The sequence below is a fragment of the Phyllobates terribilis genome, unplaced genomic scaffold, assembly GCF_046119375.1.
Source record: "Phyllobates terribilis strain yellow unplaced genomic scaffold, ASM4611937v1 Scaffold_9__5_contigs__length_417890890, whole genome shotgun sequence".
NCBI lineage: Eukaryota > Metazoa > Chordata > Amphibia > Anura > Dendrobatidae > Phyllobates > Phyllobates terribilis.
The window spans coordinates 8,598,138-8,622,943 of NW_027362769.1; the positions used below are offsets into that span (position 1 = coordinate 8,598,138).

At 48.6% G+C, this 24,806-nt stretch overlaps 1 protein-coding gene across 20 annotated transcripts in view; it reads right to left on the reverse strand.

The window, feature by feature from the left end:
- GULP1 (GULP PTB domain containing engulfment adaptor 1) overlaps window positions 1-24,806 on the reverse strand; it is a 1,414,565-nt gene that overhangs the window by 188,827 nt on the left and 1,200,932 nt on the right. For all 20 annotated transcript variants that reach the window (XM_073646319.1, XM_073646318.1, XM_073646301.1 and 17 more), the window contains one exon: window positions 9,747-9,839. In XM_073646319.1, the coding sequence (XP_073502420.1) occupies window positions 9,747-9,839 (93 nt within the window). The remainder of the gene's footprint in view (window positions 1-9,746; window positions 9,840-24,806) is intronic.

Here is a 24,806-nt window from a genome sequence, read left to right on the forward strand (position 1 = left end):
ACCATAGCACAACCCTAACCATAGAGTTTATTTTTTACGCTGTTCCTCAAGTGGTATAAGTGACTAGACGACATTATTCTTCGGGTCGGTGTGATTACAGCGATACCAGATTTATATTGGGTTTCTATGTTTGGCAGCTGTCAAACACTAAAAGACACTTTTTTTGCAAAGACTAGTTTTTGCAATAATTTTGCTATATTTCGGCCGATTTTATGCTGTTCTGCGTGTGGTAAAACTGATAAGGCAGCTTTATTCTTTAGGTCAGTACGTTTACAGCGATACTACATTTTTTTTTTTTGGTGCTTTTACACAATAATAAAAAATATTATATAGAAAAAACATTTTTTTGCATTGCTTTATTCTGAGAGCTATAACTTTTTTATTTTTCAGCTGATGGAGCTGTTTGGTGGTTTGTTTATTGCGGGACAAGATGCTGTTTTCAGCGGTACCATTTTTATTTACTTTAGTCGTTTTGATCGCGTTTTAATCCATTTTCTGTTTGGCGATATGATGATAAAACATTGTTTTTTGCTTTGTTTATTTTTTTTTTACCGTGTTCACTAAAGGGGTTAACTAGTGGGGCAGATTTATAGGTCAGGTTGTTCCAGACACAGCGATACCAAATATGTGTACTTTTATGGCTTTTTTTTTTCATAATATTATTTATTTATGGGTACAGTATAGTTTTATTCTTTAAGGATTATTTTTTAATTTTTTTAAAAATTATTTTTACAATTTTTTTTCACTTTGACACTTTTTTTGCACTTTTACAATTTGTCCCACTATGGGACTTTCATTTTTTGCACACTGACCGCTTGCATAATATAGGGATGTAGCAGCAGCATCCCTGTGCTATGCAAGCTGTCAGCCCTTCAGACACAAGTTAGATATATCGTGCATTGCGCACGATCTATCTAACTTCCTGATGCCTGGTGACCCGGATGTCGTCATGACGACATTGGGTCACCATGGCAACGATCGGGACCCCGTGCTCACAGTACGGGGCTTCCGATTCAAGGTAAATGGGGCGCTTTAACTTCTGCCTGCCCCGGAAATGCTGCAATAGACTTCGATCACAGCATTTTGGGGGTTAATGTGCCGGGAGCAATGCGGGACACACATAGTATACATAGTACCGGGTGTCAGCTGTAAAAATCAGCTGACACCTGGTGGCAATCGTGGGTGCGATCGCCAAGGCGTAATAATACATACCTGGGCATTAAATCCTAGGCGCAGGTATGTATTATTACGCCCTGCATCAGAAAGGGGTTAGGTCTGGTCCTGTGCATGCTGTTCTTAAAGGGGCTAACTTGAGTACATTGCACCTAATTGATTACCAGTAATTTAATAAATCTCATGGGCAGGTGGAGTCACACCCAGTCCTGCCAATGTTCCGCCTGTGTCATGTCCATATTGGTATAACCGGCTGTGAAAATGACAAATATTGCAATATTTAAGCAATGGGTGTGTAACGGGTCTGGGAGGCGGAACCTCTGAGCTACTATACAAGGGGGCGGTCCTTGTAAGGGAGCGGGTGGCGACCAGGGTAGACGGGCAGGCAGTCACAGCAGGTGAGCGGGACAGTCTCTGAATGAACGGGCAGGAGGTCACGGCAAGTGACCGGGGCAGTCTCTGGATGAACGGGCAGGAGGTCACGGCAAGTGACCGGGGCAGTCTCTGGATGAACAGGCAGGAGGTCACGGCAAGTGACCGGGGCAGTCTCTGGATGAACGGGCAGGAGGTCACGGCAAGTGACCGGGGCAGTCTCTGGGTAAAGGATTGGTACGACCTGTGGCGGCAGATGATAGACTTGAGCTCCCAGGTGAGCAGGCGAGAGTCTCTGGATGAACGGGTGGTCACAGTATGTGACGGCGGAGCCTCCAGGAGAACCAACAGACAGGTAGCAGATGAGTGCTCCCAGGTGAGCGGGCAGGAGTCTCTGGACAGGCGGGTGGTCACAGCACGTGACGGCGGAGCCTCCAGGTAGGCTAGCAGGCAGATAGCAGATGTGCGCTCCCAGGTGAGCGGGCAAGCTGGTCCTTAGACAGACTGACAGGAGTTGGAAGGCAGACCGTCGGACCTCAGGCAAGCAGGCAGGTAGAAGATGTGCGCTCCCAGGTGAGCGGGCAAGCTGGTCCTTAGACAGACTGACAGGAGTTGGAAGGCAGACCGTCGGACCTCAGGCTAGCAGGCAGGTAGCAGGATATCAGGCAGGAAATAGACAGCCGACTGGCAGGTATCTGGCAGGTAACTGGCAACGGGACCTGAGGGCTGAAGCAGAGTAGTGAACAGTGCTACAACATTTCTTGGGCACCTCCATTTTGGAGGAGGTGCCTTTTATATGGGAGGTCTTCCGGCAATTGGCCTGGGACTCCTTAGGACGGCGGGCGCGGTCCCTTTAAGAGAGGGGGAGCGCGCGCGCGCCCTAAGCACACTGCCGGGGAAGGAGCGCGTGCCGGAAGCAGCGGGGAGAGCAGCGCTGGAGGACGCCGCGCCAGGAGCGGGGAGGTGAGAGGGACGGCGTCTCTGCCTAGAACGGGGCAGAGACGCCGATGCTACAGGGTGCTTGTTGCTCGGGTTGGGCAAATTGTAATGCTCGGGGGCTCGACCCGAGTAACGAGTCTAATGTAAGTCAAGGTTCCGACCATTGTCACACACGACCATGCCTGACTGTAGGTTCAGCGGTGACCGTCACAAATCTGCCTGCTCTGTTACAGCTTTCAACAACTCTGCAGCGGTGTGTGGTTTGTCACCTAAGCACATTAGGTTCAGCAGTGCCTGTTGTCGCTTGGCCAAGGCAGTGCTGCAGTGCTTTCAGTTTTTGACTGATGTGAAGAGGAGGATGAAGTGCAGGAACTGTAGAATGTGGGGGCAACGCTCATTGACCCAGGGCCTGGAATCCTCAGCGTAGGAAGGATGTGTTCCTTCCCAGGGTCCGACTGGGTCCCGGCTTCCAAAATATTAACCCAGTGTGCCGTCAGTGAGATGTACCGTCCCTGCCCACAACCACTTGTCCACGTGTCCATGGTTAGGAGGAGCTTCCAAGCAACTGCGTTGGTGAGGGCAAGGTAAATGTTCTGGGACACGTGCTTGTGTAAGGCGGAGATGGCACACCGGGAGAAATAGTGGCGACTGGGGACCGAATACCGAGGGACGTCCGACGCCATAAGGTTGTGAAAAGCTTTTGTCTCCATGAGCCTAAAAGGCAACATTTCCAATGCAAGCAGACGAGAAATGTGGCAGTTTAGTACTGTGGACTGTGGGTGGTTGGCTGCGTATTTGCGCTTGCATTCAAAGGAGTGGGGTAGGGACAACTGAAAACTGTGCTGGGACAAGGACATGGATGTGGCTGCTGATGCTGGTGGTTGCAAGTGTGCAACGACTGGTGCAGGGTGTGCCATGGACAGGGGATTGGCGTGCACGCACAACAGCAGAACAGGCAGTGGTGTCAGCCGCAGACACTGTTTCTGGACCCTGGCATTTGGCCCAACTAGTCAGGTGCTTTGCTGTCATGTGCTTGAGCATGCTGGTGGTGGTCACGCTGGTAGTTTTGCTGCCCCTGCTGATGCTGGAATGGCAGATGTTGCAAATGGCCTTTTTGGGGTTAACTGGACAGTCTTTAACTCTGGAAGACCTAACTTTTGGACTGTCAACTTCTTTCATGTTGGTGTTCTGGGGAACAGTTGCCCGCCTTGTGTCTGTGGCCACCCCACTGCTTGTTCCTGCCAGTTGTGGGGCTACGTCCCCTGCGCTGCTGTCTTTGCTATGCATGTCACCTTGCCGAGTTGGGTCAGTGACTTCATCGTCCACCACCTCGTCTTCCATGTAAGCAGCCTGGGCCTCCTCCTGACTTGCTGGCAATTGTGTCTCATCATCATCATCCACCTCTTGTAACAGTAATTGAACTTTCCCACTGTCGCCTTCATGTGACCGTGGCTGCTCAAATATTTGGGCATCGCTACATGCGATCTCCTCTAGGTCTGCTTGTAGCAGACCGAGCGAGAGGCCAGAATCTATAAATAGAAATTTGAACAGCTCTTCGGAGTGTCCAAGTGTGGGACCACTTGTCTCCGGAGACTCGGCATGGTGGGAGGAAGGAGGATCAGGGTGAGGAATATGTAGTCCAGACTCACGGCTACTGAGACCTGATCATGTGGAAGACAGGGTGGTGGTGGCAGCAAACTTACTGGAAGCATTATCTGCTATTCAAACAACAACCTTTTCACACTGCTCTGGCTTCAATGGTGGTGTTCCGTGCCCCCCCTATAAAGTGGGACAGGAAGGTAGGGAGACATGATGTGGGTGCTTGTTGTACTCCCTCAGCAGGCACAATTTCAGCTTGCCCACAGCCTCGGCCTCTGCGAACACCATCATCATCATGGCCACTTCCCCGTCCCTTGCCACGCGCCTTGCCCATTTTAAATGGAGTAGAATAATTGTCACGTTCCCAAAAATGTCAGGATTATTACCGCAGTAATATAGGATCACATCTGATGACCACGGTTTTAGGAAGTGGCCTAATAGATATGGTATTGGTTAGCAAGCAAGTGTGAATAGGTTTAAACACACAACTGGCAGACTATAAATAGAGCAGAATATTTGTCACGTTCCCAAAAATGTCAGGATTATTACCACAGTAATATAGGATCATGTCTGATGACCACAGTTTTAGGCAGTGGCCTTATAGATATGGTATTGGTCAGCAAGCAAGTGTGAATAGGTTTAAACACACAACTGGCAGACTTCAAATAGAGTAGAATATTTGTCACGTTCTTGAAAATATCAGGATTATTATGGCAGTAATATTTGACCACCTGAGATGATGGACAAGTTTCTCTGCTTCCACAATACAGTAATGCTATTAAAATCAACCAAATCTGGCTGTATGCTGCAAACAAGCAAAAGCAGTAGTAAAAATGGTGTATTATATTGATTGTGATGAGTAACAGCAGCAGAAAGAACGTGCAATGGACCCTACTCTGTTGTATACACTCTCCACAACTCTGTCTGCCTAACTCCTGCTATAACCAGGATTGATATGCATCAGAATTAGTCCTTAGAAGGGCAGTTAGTGTAGATTTGTAATGCTGTGGAATACCTCAATAAAACAACCGCCAATTCTCTCCCTCGGTCATCAGCACCTCTCCCTACTCTGCCGGTTTCCAGGGTAGACTGTGACGAGCATAGGGCCCCCGGGTCTTTTATAGACCCGATGACGCTATGCGGCCAGCCAAACACTGTAATGCCACAACCAACATGGAAGCAGCATTACAGTGACTATCGGGCAATCTTTGCATGTTAATTCGCTGTCTAAACAGCACCAAACATGCAAGGCGGGGCTCGAGCTCCTGCCCGAGCATATCAAAATTATTGACCGAGCACCAGGCATCTCGAGCACTGAGATGCTCTGGCGAGCATGCACGCTCATCACTAATAAACACCTTAATGAATAGGGCCATTTGTGTAAACATAACCTAGACAATATAACAATGCAACCGAATTTATCAAAATGGCTCATGATGCTTTATAAATTTGGTGCATCCTTTGTGCTTACACGTCCTACAGATTGGCTTTGAGCCAATAATTTACACCTATATTTAGCCACACAGTGTCACATTGGAAACATTAGAAGTTCTCAACAAGTCACAATTATTTAATGAGTGAGCACTAAAATGCTGGGGTACTCGTTGCTCGGGTTGAGCAAATTGGAATGCTCGAGTGCTCGGTCCAAGTAACGAGCCCAATGTAAGTCTATGGGAAACTCGAGCATTTTGCCGGCGGCTCCACCGGAGGTCTGCAGAGGGCCTAAAAATTGCCCAAATCGATGGGAACAGTGCTCAAATGACATGAGAACAGCATAAGGAAGACCCCTGGAAGCATTTCTGACTCCCAGGTCACTGGTGTGAACAATGTTGTCAGCGGTATTACGTCACTTTTACGGACTCACAATAAAACATGCAAAAACAAAATCAAAATGGATTTTCCCGGGAAATATGTTAAGGAATAGTGATGAGCGAGCACTAAAATGCTCGGGTACTCGCTTGAGTCAAGCAAATTGGAATGCTTGAGTGGTCGGCCCAATGTAAGTCTATGGGAAACGAGCATTTTTCCGGCGGCTCCCCCCGGAGGTCTGCAGAAGGCCTAAAAATTGCCCAAATCAATGGGAACAGTGCTCATATGACATGGGAACTGCATAGGGTAGAACCCTGGAAGCATTTCTGACTCCCAGGTCAATGCTATCAACAATGTTGTCAGAGGTATTACGCCACTTTTACGGACTCACAATAAAACATACAAAAACTAAACCAAAATGGATTTTCCTGGGAAATATGTTAAGGAACATCTTTTCCAGGGTAATGACTTGTATATAAATCAAAATAAATATACAAAAACAAAAATGCTCCTCCACACCTTGGGCTATGTTCACATGTAGCGTTTTTGATGCATTTTTCCACTTTTGCATTGCTTTCAACCAAGACAAATGCATTCACCGGGAAATGTCATTTTAACATTTTACAGTTATCTGGCCATGTGGTGTGTGACACATCATCAGACACATCCTGTTTCATTTATGATGGAGGGACTCTGAACATCACAAAGCCTATATTTATAGGCCCATCAGGCGGCCCTTACTATTCTTAAAGGGCCAGAAGTCGGCCCTCGCTATTGTTAGAGAGCCATCAGCCGACTATGCTTTGATGTTCCCATTATTAACGAGTGGGTCTCCTGTACTGTTATTGCGTATGCAGTGACTGCAACAGCTGCCAAAAATTTAGGCGCAGCCCAATACCCCTTTGAAGAGACATAGAGGAGGATCTCAGTAAAAAAATGTTCCCATTATAAAGGAGCGGGTCTCCGATTGTGGTAATGCTGTGACTGCAAGGGCTGCCAAAATTTGTTAAAAACTCCACTAACAATTTAAAGACACATAGAGCAAGGCCACAGTAACGACATGTTCCCATTAGAAAGGAAAGGGTCTGCTATTCAGCTATAGAGTAGGTAGTGAGTCCAACGGCTGCCAAAATTTAGGAAAAACCGCACTAATAATTTAAAGACACAAAGAGCTGGGCCACAGTAATGACATGTTCCCATTAGAAAGGAGAGGGTCTGCTATATAGTTATAGGGTATGCAGCCAAAGTACACCTCATTCTACTTTTCCACTCAATGTTCTTCTGATTAGGTGATCACCTGAACCAAATCTTATGTAACGAGGGAAAGTATAAAAAAACACTCCTGTGGTCTTCACAGTCCTCTTGCAATAGGACAAGCTGGATGGCAAAACAAGAGCTAGGAGTAGCCCAAAAGTAATTTGAATGAAAAAATAACTTTTAACCATGCCAAAGGAGTTGAAAAGAAAAGTCTTGAGTGAGGCATGCATGGCACCTCTCATCCCCAATACTGGTATGTATGGTACCCCTTATCCCCATCCAGGTATGTATGGTACCCCATCCCCTATCCTGGTATGTATGGTACCCCTAATCCCTAGCCTGGTATGCATGGCACCCCTCATCCCAATCCTGGTATGTATGGCACCCCTCATCCCCCAATCCTGGTATGCATGGCACCCCATCCCTCATCCTGGTATGTATGGCACCCCTCATCCCTATCTTGGTATGCATGGCATCCCTCATCCCTATCCTGGTATGCATTGTACTGCTCATCTCTATCCTGGTGTGCATGGCACCCCTCATCCCAATCCTGGTATGCATAGCACCCCTCATCCCAATCCTAGTATGCATGGTACCCCCTCATCCGTATCCTGGTATGTATGGTACCCCCTCATCCCAATCCTGGTATGCATGGTACCCCTTCATCCCTATCCTGGTATGCATGGCCCCTCATCCGTATCCTGGTGTGAATGGCCCCTCATCGATATCCTGGTATGCATGGTACCCCCTCATCCCTATCTTGGTATGCATGGTACCCCCTCATGCCTATCCTGGTATGCATGGTACCTCTTCATCCCCAATCCTAGTTTGTATGGCACCCCTCATCCCCAATCCTGGTATGCATGACACCCCTCATCCCCAATCCTGGTATGCATATCACCCCTCATCCCCAATACTGGTATGAGGCTTCTGGTGGGCCCTCACAGAGAGAAGGTAGTTGCAAGCCTAGGAAACTAGCAGTCTATCGAGATACAAGGCCAGGGGACCCGAGGGTCCCACCCTGGCCTCTCCGAGAGTTTCCATGGGGCCAGATGACCGGCTGGTCCCAATCTGGCTTCTCTGAATGTTTCCATGGATTTCCGGTAACCGGTGGGTCCCTCCTGGCAACCCCAAACAAAATATCCATGGGGCCAGGTGACTTCATCGTCCCAACCTGGTCTCCCCAAATGTATCCATGGGTCTCTGATGGTCAATGGAGCAGATCCATATCTATCCAGTCAGGGCTATATACCCTTAGACTAGAATCATGTAGAATCCAAATCTGTGTCTCTTTGGGTAAAGCCATCCTACCAAGCTGATGGTGTGGAGAGTCTGAGTGTCCTCTTGCTTCTCTGTTTCAAGTCTGACTGCTACAGAAGCACATGTCCCTTAAAAATAGTTACAGTCAACCTTCAAGTATACATTCACAGGTGAGGGGTTAGAGAGGGCAGCCTCATGTCTCATTGTTGGAGCATTTAATGAATTTGCTTAGTTTTTCCTCCTGTCTTGTGAGTAAATAAGCCACAGGGTACACAAATGTTAATTAAAAATAATTAGCAAACATTCATTGTTTCCAAAGGAAGATAATTCAACATTCAGTTTTATACAAATAGTATGACATTCTTGACCAGTCACAGAAATACACATACAATTATAAGTCAACATGAACACAATAGTGTATTTCTCTTGGCTTAACCAATCTAATCATCTGGCTTATTAATATTTTAAGCTGTACAGTCACAGCGCCAAAACATAACAAAACGATATACATGTAGAATCGCTGTAAACGTACTTATTCAAAGAATAAAGCTGCCTTATCAATTTTACTACAGGTGGAACGGCATAAAAAAAAAAAAAAAAAACAACACCTGAATTGTTGGTTTTTGTTTATTCTGCCTCCCAAAAATCAGAATAGAAAGTGATCAAAAAATGTGCCCGAAAATTGTACCACAAAAAACAAGCCCTTACATGACTCTGTCAGCCGAAATATGAAAAAATTATAGCTCAAAATATGGCGATGCAAAAACTAGTCTTTGCAAAAAAAAGTGACAGCTGCCAAACATAAAAACCTGGTATAAATCTGGTATCGCTGTAATCTCACCGACCCAAGGAAGAAAGTCATCCAATCACTTATACCACACGAGGAACGGCGTAAAAAATAAATAAAAACAATTCTTCACCGGCTGCTGATATCCTTGTCCATATAGTGTATCTTAACATTGCACAAGGCATTGACTAATGTGAACTTAGGTGTCAATTAACACTTTCTTTTACACTGTGATATCCCAGCACTATATTACCTGAGTTAAGGAAACCTTCACTAGATATGTAATGTATTTGCATATTAATATACAGAGTATAGCTCACAGGAAATATTGAGAATATTGTGTATATATGAACATAGTCAAGAGTGTGAGATTGGAAAATAGAAATAGTTTATAGCACTGAGAACATTCTGAGATCTGGAATTGATGGAACACAAATAAAGTATATACTATATACATTGGCTACATTCTATTCTTCATTTTTTGACTAAACAACACCTTTAGTTATACAAAAATGTATCAGCCATAGAGTAGACAAGATAAATTCCTTACAGGTGAGGAGGTTAGGTCACTTATTCTTAACTGGTTCTCCAAATCTTGGACTTTATATTTTAAGTCTGTATTTTCAGTCTCAAGTTCCTGAATCTGCAATATAAGTACATGAAACATTAAGTGTAACACATAGTGCAGCAAGTCATGTATTTTATAGCAAAAATTTACTAAATGATATAATTAAGGATAAGCAGTCACCAACAAAAAGTGTGAAATACCATGTTTTCTCCTGATTTCCTGTTTTCCGTAGCCACTTTTATTTTTTTTAAGTTTGTTTATTCTCCTGCACCTCTTGCTACTACCATGCAAATTAGCCATTTGGTACCCTAGTAGATGAATAAATTGACGCTGGGTAATGTTAGTCATCCAGTGTCAACTGGGCTCAAATATTTCCTGCTCAGACATTGTCCAACGAGAGAGGACATTGTAAGATGCCATGTGATCCTGCTCCCCTCCATACACATCAGGTCCGAAAGAATCATCTATAAAGCAGTAGAAGCACAATAAGTGAAAGGAAGGCTTATTATCATCTGTACTGCTGGGAAAAGTCATTCAGGCAAAATTCACACTTTTCTGGGTATATGTGATAACTGTTACGGATCAGGGTGGTGGAACCTCTGTGCTGTGATACAAGGAGGGACCAGAGGGGCGTAACTAAGTGCCTACCCTGACCGACCCTGGCAACACGGCGGCTTAGTTGACTCCGTGAACCTAGGAGGGACCGTGAAGGTGAATCAGGTGCCACTCTGGGACCGACCTCGTGTGAGAGCAGGCGACTCCCACGGGACTGATGGCGGAAGCCGACAGGCACAGCTGATGAGCATGGCTGGCAGACAGGCAGGTGATGCAGGTAGACAAGCAGACGGGCACGGCAGATAAACAGGCAGGCGGGCACGGCTGATAGGCAGGTGGGCACGGCTGACAGGCAGGCAGGTACGGCTGATAGACAGGCTGGCGGGCACGGCTGATAGACAGGCTGGTGGGTACGGGAACCTGAGGGCAGGAGAGAGAGTTAATACACAAATAACAACTTTGCACAGGCACCTCCATTATGGAGGAGGTTCCTAAAGTAGGGGCAGCCCTCCATCCATTAACTGGAGAATTTTAGGATGGCGCGCGCGTCTCCTTTAAGAAGATGGGAGCGCGCGCGCACCCCGGTCGGGAGCTGCAAAGAGGACAGGGGGAGGAGCAGGGAATGCCGGACCGGAGCCACGGTGGTGAGTAGATCAGCGTCTGTCGGGCAGGAGGCAGAGATGCCGACGCTACAGTACCCCCCTCCTTTACGCTCCCACCTCTTCAAGCCTGCAAGAAACTTTTCAAGAAGAAGAGGAGCATGGATGTTCTCCCTGGGCTCCCATGACCAAACCCCTTCCAATCCACAAGAAAAAAGGTTTTTCCTCTTACTCTCTTGGTAGCCAGAATGTTCTCTACCTTAAAAACATCCTCAGCGATGACTGGAACTGGAGCGGTACCCGGATCATCAGAGAAAGGATTGAGGACAACAGGTTTGAGGAGTGATACATGGAAGGAGTTGGGGATCCGTAATGAGGCAGGAAGTTTCAACTGGTATGCCACCGGATTAATTTGGCTCAGAATCTTGAACGGACCAATGAATCGAGGACCCAACTTGTAAGAAGGCATCTTGAGGCGAACATACTTAGAGGAAAAGCAGACCTTGTCTCCAGGACGGAAAAGAGGCGGATCCAGACGTCTCTTATCAGCATATCTCTTCATCAGCTCAGAGGACTGTAGTAGCGCAGATCTAGTTCCTTCCCAAAAAAACGAAAAGTCACTGACGAGACACTCTGCAGCAGGATTGTCCATTGAAGAAGAGACGGGAAATGGAATTCGGGGGTGTTGAGCATAAACCACAAAAAACGGAGACTTAGCAGAGGACTCACTCACATGGTTGTTATAAGAAAACTCGGCCCAAGGCAGAAGTTCTACCCAATCGCTATGGTGAGCGTTAACAAAGTGGCAAAGAAAACTGGTGAGGAACTGATTAATACGTTCCACCTGACCATTGGACTGAGGATGATAGGCCAAAGAAAAGTCCAAAGTGATATTCAGCAACTTGCACATGGCTCTCCAGAAGCGAGAAGTGAACTGAACTCCTCTGTCCGAAACAATATGGAGGGGTAAGCCATGGAGACGAAAGACGTGACGGATGAAGTCCTTAGCCAGCACAGGTGTGGACGGAAGACCAGGCAAAGGAATGAAGTGAGCCTTCTTGGAGTAGCGGTCAGTGACCACCCATATGATGGTAGAACTGGCAGATACCGGAAGATCAGTGATGAAGTCCATAGCAAAGTGTTTCCAAGGAGCAGAAGGCACGGGAAGAGGAAGAAGACGACCAGCTGGAAGGTGCCTAGATATTTTGTTACGGGCACAGGAGGATCAAGCCGTGACACCATCCTTGCTCAGGGTGGGCGACCAATGTCGGGCAATAAGCAGAAGCGTCTTCCTTTGGCCGGCATGACCAGCCAGTTTGGACGAATGACCCCAGAGTAAGACCCTCTTCAGATCCTGAGCCGCCAAAAAGGTCTTCCCAGGAGGAAGATAAGACAGGTCAAACAGAGCAACAGACATTATTCTGGAGGGATCAATGATGTGTAGAGGCTCCTCCTCTTGGTCGGTAGACAGAAAAGAGCAGGATAGAGCGTCAGCTTTAATATTCTTGTCTGCCGGGCGGTAATGGAGAGTAAAGCTTAAACGAGCAAAGAACAGAGACCAACTGGCCTGACGCGGATTTAGTCTTTGGGCGGTCTGCAAGTAAGCAAGGTTTTTATGGTCAGTGTAGATGACCACCAAATGCAGGGCCCCTTCAAGCAAGTAGCGCCACTCCTCCAGCGCTAATTTGATGGCCAGCAGTTCTCAATCCCTTATGGAGTAATTGCGCTTGGACGGAGAAAAGAGTTTGGAGAAGAAGCCGCAGCACACCATTCGCCCGGACGAGGATTTATGGGTGACAACTGCTCCGGCCCCGGAGTAAGAGGCATCAACCTCAAAGAAGAACTGTTTATTGCAATCTGGACGATGCAGCACTGGAGCAGAGGAGAAGGCTTGCTTAAGAGAGACAAAGGCACTTTCTGCCTCGGAGGTCCATTCCCTGGGATTTGCCCCTTTACGGGTGAGAGCAGAGATGGGAGCAGTCCGGCAGGAGAAATGAGTAGTGATGAGCGAGCATGCTCGCTACTGCTCGGTGCTCTCCCGAGTATCTCACTGCTCAAGATGCTCGGCGCTCGCCGAGTATTTCTGGGGTTATGCGGAGGGAGCTCGGGTCCCCTCCCTGCATGTTTGGCGCTTTTTAGAGTGCCAATCAACATGCAGGGATTGCCTGCCACTCATTGCAATGCCGCAGCCGTGGTGGTTGTGGTATTACAGTGATTGGATGGCCGCACAGCGTCATCAGGTCTATATCAGACCTGGCGCTGCTGTGCTCGTCACAGTCACTCCGAAATTAGGCAGAGTAGGGAGAGGTGCTGCTGCGTCAGGGAGAGATTTGCTTGTGTATTAGGTAGTGTAGGGAGAATAACCGTACATTACACATATCCATCTTAACAAACAGTCCTTTTGAGGACTAACTAATCCATCTGCAGAAATATTAGGCAGGCAGTGTATATAGGCAGGCAGGGTATATAGCAGACTGCAGTGCATATAACACAAGAGGCTCCATTCCAATTCTGCCTTCTGCTGCTGTTAGATATTTTTATACAAAGGCCCAGGTCTCAGGGGCCAGGAATACTTTTTTTTGGATCTTAATTCTCATTATTTGCTTAAAAAGCAATCCAGAGAACACTGTTTTTCTGCGCCATTTGCTTTTTGCCACTGCAGAATACAGCCAAGTCCTTTCCATATTACAGCGCTAGAAATCCAGTTATTTAAAAATGTATTTTCTCCATCACACGGATCACATATAAGTTCGCTCCAAACTCGGTCATTTGTAGTGAGCGTGGAAGATACTGTCCTCCATTTAAAATGGGCAAGGTACGTGGCAAGGGACGGGGAACTGTACGTGATGGTGATGGTGCATGCAGAGGCCGAGGTCAAGGCCGTGGGCAAGCTGAAACTGTGCCACAACAAACATCCACATCTTCTCGCCCGACCTTTCTATCCCAATTCCTAAGGGACGCAGCACACCACTATTGAACACAGAGCAGTGTCAAAAGGTTGTTGGTTGGATAGCGGATACTGCTTCCAGTCACTTACCCACCACCACCATCACCACCCTGTCTTCCACACGGTCAAGTCTCAGTAGCCGTGACTCTGGACCGCATATTCTTCACCCTGATCCTCCTTCCTCCCACCATGATGAGTGCACGGAGACAACTGATCCCACACTTGGACACTCTGAAGAGCTGTTCACTTTTCCATTTATAGATTCAGGCCTCTCACCCGATCCACTTGAAGAAAGGCAAGAAGAGATCGCGTGTAGCGATGCCCAAATATTTGAGCAGCCGCAGTCACACGAAGGCGATGGTGGGAAAGTGTCACAAGAGGTGAACAATGATGAGACACAATTGCCAGAAAGTCGGGAGGAGGACCAGGGTGGGGAAGTGGAAGAAGAGGTGGTGGATGATATAGTAACTGACCTAACCTGGCAGGAGGACATGCAGAGCGAGGACAGCAGCACACAGGGGGAGGGAGGCAGAGCACCCCAACAGGCAGGAAGAAGCAGTGTGGTGGATGCAGACAGAAGGCAGGCAACCGTTCCCCGTAACACCAACACGAAGGAAGTTGCCAGTACAACTGTTAGGTCTTACCGAGTCTGGTTGTTTTTTAAAGACTCTTCTGATAACACCAAAAAGGCCATTTGAACCACCTGCCAGGCCAGGATCAGCAGGGGAGGCAAAACGACCAGCCTGACAACCACCAGGATGATCAGGCACATGGCAGCAAGGCACCCGACTTTGTGGGCCGAACCCCAGGGTCCAGGAACAGTGTCTGCAGGTGGCAGCATTGTTTCTTCCACTGTTGTGCATGCAAGCCAATCCCCTGTCCATGGTGCATGCGAAGATGCCTCCTGCCTGGAACCTGTCATTGAGCACTCTCAAGTAGCAGCATCAGGAAGTACGTCCAAGTCCTTGTCCCAGCACAGCGCTCAGTTGTCCATACCCCAATCCTTGGAACGCAAGCGCAAATATGCAGCCAATGCCCCACAGGCCACACTACTAAATTCTTACATTTCACGACTGCTTGCGCTCGAAATGTTGCCTTTTAGGCTCGTGGAGATTGAAGCATTCCGCAACCTGATGCGGCGGCCGTCCCTCGGTACTCGGACCCCAGCCGCCACTATTTCTCACGGTGTGCCGTCCCCGCATTACACAAGTATGTGTCCCAAAACATTAGCCGTTCCCTCAACAACGCAGTTACCGGGAAAGTCCACCTAACCACGGACACGTGGACAAGTGCTTGTGGGCAGGGACAGTATATCTCGCTGACGGCACACTGGGTTAACATAGTGGAAGCGGGGACCCAGTCGGACCTTGGGAAGGAACACGTCCTCCCGACGCCAAGGATTGCGGGCCTTAGGTCAATCAAGGTTGCCCCCACAGTCTACAGCTCTTGCACCTCATTCTCCTCAGCCTCCTCCTTCTCTTCAGCCTCCATCTCCGAAATGACCACATCATTCACAAGCTGGAAGCACTATAGCACTGCCTCGGCCAAGCGTCAACAGGCTGTGCTGAAGCTAATATGCTTAGGTAACAAACCGCACAAAGCTGAAGAGTTGTGGACAGCTCTGAAAGAGCAGGCAGATCTGTGGCTCAGCCGAACCTACAGCCAAGCATGGTCGTGTGTGATAATGGCCAGAACCTGGTGGCGGCTCAGAGGCGAGGCGAGCTCACACATGTACCATGCCTGGCCCATGTGCTTAACCTCGTGGTTCAGCGGTTTCTCAAAACCTACCCTGAGCTGCCGGATGTGCTTGTTAAAGTATGCTGCATGTGTGCCCATTTTAGAAAGTGAGCTACAGCTTCCACTACCCTCGCCGTGTTTCAGCAGCACTTGCAGCTTCTGGGTCACAGACTGGTGTGTGATGTCCCCACGCATTGGAACTCTACACTGGAGATGTTGGGAAGGATTTGTGAGCAGAAGAGGGCAGTTGTTGAGTACCAGCATAAACAAGACCGTCGGTATTCAGTTCAGACTCTACACATAAGACCTCAGGAGTGGACATGGATGTCAGACATATGTACCATCCTCCAAAACATTGAGGACCCCACCAAGATGGTGAGTGGTGATGATGCCATAATTAGCGTCACCATCACGCTTCTCGGTCTTCTGAAACGCACTCTGCTCACAATCAAAGAGGATGCATTGCAGGCGGAGCATGATGATATGGAGCCAGGAACCATACAGGGTGATTACACACAGCCCAGCCTCATCTCATCCCAACGTGGATTGGGTGACAATGAGGAAGAGGAGGAAGGACAGGAGCTAAATTCATGCACTACAGATGGTACTACCTGCACAGATGTCATACCGTGTGTAATGCACACGCCCGGACTGACTGGCGTGTGCGTGTTTAGTGGTTCCACTGTGCCATGAACCGAAGAGTGCCTGGAGGGGCGTAACTAAGTATCTGCTCGATCCGACCAAGGTCGCACGACGGCATACGACGCCAGTGCACCAGGGAGGAACCGAGCAGAGGGACCAGGGTCTACTCCAGGTCAGACTCCGGACACGGCTGTTGACCCACACCGGGGAATACAGGAACAGGCAGGCTAGAGTGCAGGCTGGGTAGGGTCCAGTACAGACTGGGAGAAGGGTTCAGAGCCGCAGATGCGGTAATCAAGCAGAGCAAAGCGAAACAGCAGGTGCGGTAGACAAGGCCGAGCAGAGCAAAACCTCAGACGCGGTGGAGAAGGCCGAGCAGAGCAAAACCGCAGACGCGGTGGACAAGGCTGAGCAGAGCAAAACCGCAGACGCGGTGGACAGAGCTGAGCAGAGCAAAACCGCAGACACGGTGGACAGAGCTGAGCAGAGCAAAACCGCAGACGCGGTAGACAAGGCTGAGCAGAGCGAAACCGCAGACGCGGTAGACAAGGCTGAGCAGAGCTTAACCGCAGACGCGGTAGACAAGGTTGAGCAGAGCTAAACCGCAGACGCGGTAGACAAGGCTGAGCAGAGCGAAACCGCAGATGCGGTAGACAAGGTTGAGCAGAGCGAAACCGCAGACGCGGTAGACAAGGCTGAGCAGAGCGAAACCGCAGACACGGTAGACAAGGCTGAGCAGAACGAAACCGCAGACGCGGTAGACAAGGCTGAGCAGAGCGAAACCGCAGATGTGGTAGACAAAGCTCAGCAGAGTGAAACCGCAGACGCAGTGGACAAGGCTGAGCAGAGCGAAACCGCAGACGCGGTGGACAGGGCTGAGCAGAGCGAAACCGCAGACGCGGTGGACAAGGCTGAGCAGAGCGAAACCGCAGATGCGGTGGACAAGGCTGAGCAGAGCGGAACCGCAGACGCGGTGGACAGGGCTGAGCAGAGCGAAACCGCAGACGCGGTGGACAGGGCTGAGATAAATCGCCGAAGAGGTAAACAAAGACAAAGCAAAGGGGACAGAGCTCTGTTCACACGGAGCAGACTGGAAAAGAAAGGAGGAACCAGATACACACAAGGTACTTGCAAAGAAGTAGCGAAAGGACTCCAACTCACAAACGGAAGTACAATGACAACGAGTAGATGTTAGGTGCAGGTTCAGACTCTACAGAAAAAGGGAGCAAACGGACATAAAGACAAAACAGGTAAGAAGCTAGGAGACAGTTCAGACAAGAACAGTTACTGCAACCAAATCAGGAACGAGCCTAGGTAAAGCCAAGTGCTGGTTCAGACACTGCAGAAAAAGGGAACAAACGGACATAAAAACAAAACAGGTAAGAAGCTAGGAGACAGTTCAGACAAGAACAGTTACTGCAACAAAATGCAGGAACGAGCCTAGGTAAAGCCAAGTGCTGGTTCAGACACTGCAGAAAAAAAGGGAGCAAACGAACATAAAGACAAAACAGGTAGGAAGCTAGGAGACAGTTCAGACAGGAACTGTACTGCAACAAATACAGGAGCGAGTCTGGGTATGCGGCCCCCAGAGGGCGAGACGAACAGGCAAGGAGCGTGTTCAGACAGGCCTGGAAATACAGCCTCCAGGAAGACAGACACACAGCTGGCTAGAGTACACAGACAGGACACAGTTCAGACACGGGAATTGATACCGCAAGGCAGAAAACATAGACAGGACCTGGCACATCAGTGACAAAAAGCCAACTGACAGAACAAGATGCTCAGGCAAGGATTCCAAGGAGGAGCTGGGTTAAATACCAGGTGACAGACAGCAATAGGCTGAGGATGCATCAGGGGAGTGTCAGCAGCAGCTACAAGAAACAGGAAGTTCAGCGGGCGTCGCCCTAAACAGCAAGAGCAAAGCAAAGCAGACAACATGGAAAGAAGCCAGAGTGGCAGTCTGGACTGGAGATCAAGTAAGCGCTCTTGCACAGTGGGAGATGGACCACTATGCAAGGACGCTGCCAGGTATGTTACACCGTGTCTTCAGCGTGCATGGCCAGAGGACAGAGAGAAGGAGGAGGAGAGCATGGTCAGTCATCCTCTTGGTGAGGACACGGAAGTCTTGCCTGTTAGTAGTCTGGCACGCATGGCTGAGTTTATGTTACGCTGCCTTTCCCGTGACCCAAAATTTTGGGTGACAGTCGTTACTGGTTGGTGACACTTCTAGAACCACGCTACAAGGAGAACTTTATATCTCTTATTCCTGAGGCGGACAGGTCTACAAAAATGGGGCTGTACCAGAAGGCCCTTGGTGCGGAACTATTAAAAAAATTCTTAAAACGCTGGTGGCACACTTTGTTGACAACCAAGGAGTACAGGCAAGAGAGACACAACTTCAATCCAGCAGAGGCAGGGGAACACTGTGAAAGTTCTGGGAGAGTTTTCTCAGCCCCTCCCATAGCACAGGCCCTGAGGCGTGGGGTACTCTCACAAGGAGTGCAAAGTTTGGGAAGATGCTGGGGGAGTACCTTGCCGACCGTACCAACGTCCTCCGTGATTCCTCTGTGCCTTATAATTATTGGGTATCCAAGCTGGATACGTGGAATGAACTTGCTCTCTATGCCTTGGAGGTCCTGGCCTGCCCTACCGCCAGCGTTTTATCAGAGCGGGTTTTTAGTGCCGCTGGTGGAATTATAACTGATAAGCGCATCCGCCTGTCAACTGAAAATGCTGACTCATATAAAATTGAACAAGGGCTGGATTGGGCCAGTCTTCTCAACAGCACCGAATGATAGCAGCGTAACATAAACTCAAATCCAGTGTCTTTTCTTGGGAGGTGTATTCCCATGCACCTTTTCACACCCACACATGGGTATACGCTTCCTGATTTTGGCTATTTGCTCTTGTCCACCTCCTTCTCCTCATCCTCCACCACCATATCACCAGGGTGACCGTGGTCCGTAATGCAACACCCATATAATTTTTATAAAGTGTGTTTATGATGGCCATAAAAAAAATTTTTTATACAGTATGTTCATGTATACCCCCCAGGGGTAAATGTTTGTCAGCCCATAAACTTAGTGCATGGGCATTACAAGTATAGGAGGCCCATTCCTTTCTAATGGGAACATTTTTTTATGAGGCCCTCCTCCACATCTCTTCCAAGGGGCATTGAAGTGCCTCCAAATTTTTGGCAGCCCTTGCATTCACTGCATAGGCCAACACTATGGGAGACTCTCTCCTTTCTAATGGGATTTTGTCATTACTATGGCCCTGCTCTATGTCTCTTTAAATTGTTAGTGGGGTTTTTCCTAAATTTGGTCAGCCGTTGGACTCACTGCATACCCTATAACTGTATAACAGACTCTCTCCTTTCTAATGGGAATTTGTCGTTACTGTGGCCCTGCTCTATGTGTCTTTCAGAGTCCCTCCATCATCAATGAAACAGGATGTGTCTGATGATGTGTGACACACCATATTGCCAGATAAGGTTGTAAAATATTAAAATGACATTTCCCGGTGAATGCATTTGCCTTAAAAAATGTAAAAAAAAAAACAGTAGGATCTTTCTTTAGTATAAAAACAGAGTCGCCAATGTAACCTCAATGTAATCACATTGTTCAGCTCCTGCACCTCCTCCTCCATCTCCGATATGACCACATCAGTCACAAGCTGAAAGCACTGCAACACTACCTTGGCCAAGCGGCAACAGGCTGTGCTGAAGATAACATGCTTAATGCTTAATTGAAAACCGCCCAGTGCTGCAGAGTTGTTCAAAGCTGTAACACAGCAGCTTGATCTGTGGCTCTCACCGCTGAACATACAGCCAGGCATGGTCATGTGTGACAATGGGCGGAACCTGATGATGGAGAAATGACAGCCGGAGTAGATATGGTTTCCCTCTATGCCAGTCCTTTCACCGAGCTAAAGAATATGGCTGTGGTGAAATACAACTCCCACTGAGAAGTTGTGGGCCCACCAGAGGATTTGATTCTGAGGGCTCACCTTTCTCCCCCGCTCAAGAGCCCCATAACAGCTGAAAAGTTAGCGCTATCATGAGCTCTCCTGATGTAGAAGCGAGGGCACACCAGATGATTCTCTGGTGGGACCATCCAACCCTGCCGAGAAGCAGTCCTGACTAAGAAAAGTGTGTGGAAAGGTTCCCGGACACTCTATGGCTGCTATTTTACTGAGGTGGAAACCCACGCAAACATGGGGAGAACATAAAAAGTCCTTGCAGATGTTGTCCTTGCTGGGATTTGAACCCAGGATCCCAGCGCTGCAAGGCTTCAGTGCTGACCAGTGATCCAATGTGCTGCCGTTCACCCTCTAATATCTAATAGGCTGGAGAAACTTGCACCTATTGCTACTGTATCTTCAGCTCCTTTGTGAGAAACTAATGTATTTGGGCAGCCACTCAGTCTACCAAATAAAATTCCTGAGAAGGAAATTGGGGATGGCTTCGCTACTGTTACTGGGGGCAGTGCTAATACTATGGCGTCGTACCATAGTTTACTGGAAATATTCCAGGCTGTTAGGAGGCAAGCAAATTCCCACAGAAAAGTACCAGCAGAAATGTTCAGGGACCTGTGCTTGTAGAAGGCGGAGACCACACCGGGAGAAATAGTGACAGCTGGGGACCGAGTATGGACACGAGGCATGAGGTTGTGAAAACCTTCTGCCTCCACGAGCCTAAAAGGCCACATTTCAAGTGCAAGCAGCTGCCCAGAAATCAGGCAGTTTAGTATTGCAGCCTGTGGGTGGGTGGGTGGATGGCTGCATACTTGCGCTTGCATTCCAAGTAACAGAAAACTTAGCAGATGGTGGCCTCTATCATCATGGCCTCACTTCGGCACTATGAACACTCCTGAAGGAGAAGCCAGGGCCCACCGGAGGAGCCTCCGGTTTTCTGGTGGGTCCGTCCAACCCTGCCGAGAAGCAGCCCTGGCTAAGAAAAGTGTGGGGGAAGGTTCCCGGACACTTTATGGCTGTTTTTTTAATGTGGATCGGACGTGCTTATGCATGTTATTTCTCAAACCGGATTGCAGATCAGGCCATTGCCCAACTCTGTAGTCATGAAATTAAATGCGCAAAGAAAGATGTTTGTGTGTCAAAGCACCACCGAGAAGTGCGAGTTGATGTTGGATGGGCTGCCATTGCTTCTGAAAAAGCTGCTTTAGAGGACTTCCTGGGAGAAATGACACCCAGAGTAGATACAACTCTCAGTGAAAAAAGCTGTGGACTGGCTCCGTACCATCCCTGGCCACATTCACCTGTCCAAGTGTTTGTGGTTAGGCGGTCCTTTCCAGTAAGTGCACTGGGGAGGGCACGGGTAATGTTGTGGGACTTGTGCTTGTGGAAGGCGGAGACGACACCGGGAGAAACAGTGGCGGTTGGGGACAGAGTATAGACACCCGGCCGCCGCCGGCATGAGGTTATGAAAGCTTCCGCCTCCACGAGCCTAAAAGGCCACATTTCAAGTGAAAGCAGCTTTAGAGGACTTCCTGGGAGAAATGACATCTGGGTAGATATGGTTTCACAAGTCCTTTCACCAAGCTAAAGAATATGGCTGTGGTGAAATACAACTCAGCAAAAAAAGCTGTGGACTGGCTCCGTACCGTCCCTGGCCACATTCACCAGGCCACATTCACCTGTCCACGTGTTTGTGGTTAGGTGGTCTTTCCCAGTAAGTGCACTGGGGAGGGCACGGGTAATGTTGTGGGACCCGTGCTTGTGGAAGGCGGAGACGACACAGGGACAAATAGTGACGGCTGGACACCGAGTATTGATACCCAGTCGCCGCCGTCATAACATTGTGGACAGCTTCCGCCTCCACGAGCCTGAAAGGCCACATTTCAAGTGCAAGCATCTGTCAAAAATTTGGCAGTATAGTATTGCAGCCTGTGAGTTGGTGGGTGGCTGGCTGCAAATTTGATCTTGCATTCCAAGGAATGGGGTATGGACAACTGAACGCTGCAGTGGGACAAGGAAGTGGACAGTGATTGTTGCAAGTCTGCAATCACAGGTGCATGGTGGGAGGCATCTTCGCATGCGCCAAGGATCACTTATGATGGGCGCACTTTTAGGCAGTGACCTGGGAGTCAGAGATGATTCCAGAGGTCTTCCCCATGCTGTTCCCATGTCTTTTCAGCACTGTATGCATGTGTCTGATGATGTGTCACACACCACATGGCCAGATAAGGTTGTAAAATGTTAAAATGACATTTCCTGGTGAATGCATTTGTCTTGGTTGAAAGCAATGCAAAAGTGCAAAAAATCATCAAAAATGCTACATGTGAACATAGCCCAAGGTGTGGAGGAGTATTTTTGTTCTTGGTTATTTGTTTTGCCTTATATACAAGTCATTACCCTGGAAAAGATGTTCCTTAACATATTTCCCAGGAAAATCCATTTTGGTTTCGTTTTTGTATGTTTTATTGTGAGTCCGTAAAAGGGGCGTAATACTCTGACAACGTTGTTGACAGCAGTCATCTGGGAGTCAGAGATGCTTCCAGGGGTCTTCCCCATGCTGTTCCCATGTAATTTGAGCACCGTTCCCATCGATTTGGACAATTTTTGGGCCCTCTGCAGACCGCCAGGGGGAGCCGCCTGAAAAATGCTCGAGTTTCCCATAGACTTACATTGGGCTCGTTGCTCGGGTCGAGCACCCGAGTATTCCAATGTGCTCGACCCGAGCAACGAGTACCCGAGCATTTTAGTGCTCGCTCATCACTAGAAATGAGGAATGAAGAGGCGGTACTAGTTAGCAAATCCCAGAAACCACTGAATAGCCTCCAACCCCTCAGGTCGGGGCCACTTTAAGACGGCAGACACCTTCTCGGGATCCATGAGCAGTCCGGTCTCAGAGAGGATATACCCCAAAAATGGTAGGGAGGTCTGCTCAAAGATGCATTTCTCGTGCTTAGCATACAGGCAATTCTTCCGGAGCCTCAGCAGTACATGATGAACATCCCTCCGATGAGAGGTCAGATCAGGAGAGAACACCAAGATATCGTCCAGATACACCATCACGCAGGAATACAGGAGATCTCGGAAGATGTCGTTCACTAACTCCTGGAGGACGGCTGGAGCATTACAGAGACTGAAGGGAATCACGTGGTACTCTTAGTGACCACCCCGAGTGTTGAATGCCATCTTCCATTCGTTTCCCTGGCGAATACGGACCAGATTGTACTCCCCACTAAGATCGAGCTTAGTGAAGATCTTCGCGCCTTTTAGGTGGTCAAACAGCTCCGAGATGAGAGGCAGGGGGTACTTATTTTGATGGTAATCTGGTTTAGGCCCCTATAGTCAATACATAGATGAAGAGAGCCATCTTTCTTTTTGACGAAGAAGAATCCTGCTCCAGCTGGAGAGGTGGATTTCTAGATAAATCCCCTAGCAGGATTCTCTTCTATGTACTCAGACATAGCATGGGTCTCGGCCAGCGACAGGGGATAAATTCACCCGCGAGGAGGTGAAGCACTTGGTATTAGGTCGATGGGGCAATCATACGGCCTATGAGGTGGTAGTGTCTCTCTCTGCCTCCTTTTTAACAAAGACGTCCGCATATGACCAGTAGGGTGCCAGCAGGCCAGGTAGGTTAGCTGGAGTAGACGGAGGTCGAGCAGGATGAACAGGAACCAGACAGGACTTATAACATTCATGACGCCTGCGGAGCACCTCACCTGAGTTCCAATTCAGGATGGGCTTGTGTATCTGTAACCTAGGTAGGCCAAGCAAGAGGGGGTGAGAGAGACCGGACAGCATGTAGAAGGAGATCTTCTCCGAATGTAGCATTCCCACCTGAAGAGTTACAGGCTCAGTGACAAACAAGATGGTCTCAGAGAAAAACTTACCATCCACAGAGGAAACCGCTAAAGGATAAGCTAGACATATGGTAGGAATCTGATATCGCTCCACAACAGCCTATTGAATGATGTTCCCTGCGGCTCCGGAATCCAGATAGGCAGTCTCGAAGAAGCGGGTCTTATCACTGGTAACCGACACGGACAGAGTCAAGGGCGGAGAGGAAAAATTTTTACCTAGGACGACCTCTCTAAGCGGTCCTAGACACTGGAGTTTCCCGGTCTCACCGGACAGGAGCGGATAAGATGCTCTATACTGCCAGAGTAGAAGCAACTCCCCTTGGCGCGGCGGGCCTCCTGGCAAGACTTGACCATCTTAACTTGATCTATTTGCATAGACTCTGGAGAAGAAACCAGGGGGGATGTTGGTTGCGAGACTGGCCTTTGGAAGGTTGGTGCGAGGCGCAGGGATCTTCTCTCATGGGTCGCCTCCTTAGAACGCTCCTGAAAATGGATGTCGATCATTGTAGCTAATAACACCAGGTCGTCCAGAGAGGGAGGTATGTCACGACCGGCTAGCTCATCCTTGATCCATCCGGAAAGACCTTCCCAAAGGTGGACACCAGAGCCTCATTGTTCCAGGCAAGTTCAGATGCGAGGGTGCCGAAACGCACGGCATACTGACCCACAGAGAGACACCCTTGGCGGAGTCGGAGAAGAGAGGAGGCAGTCGAAGATTTTCATCTGGGCT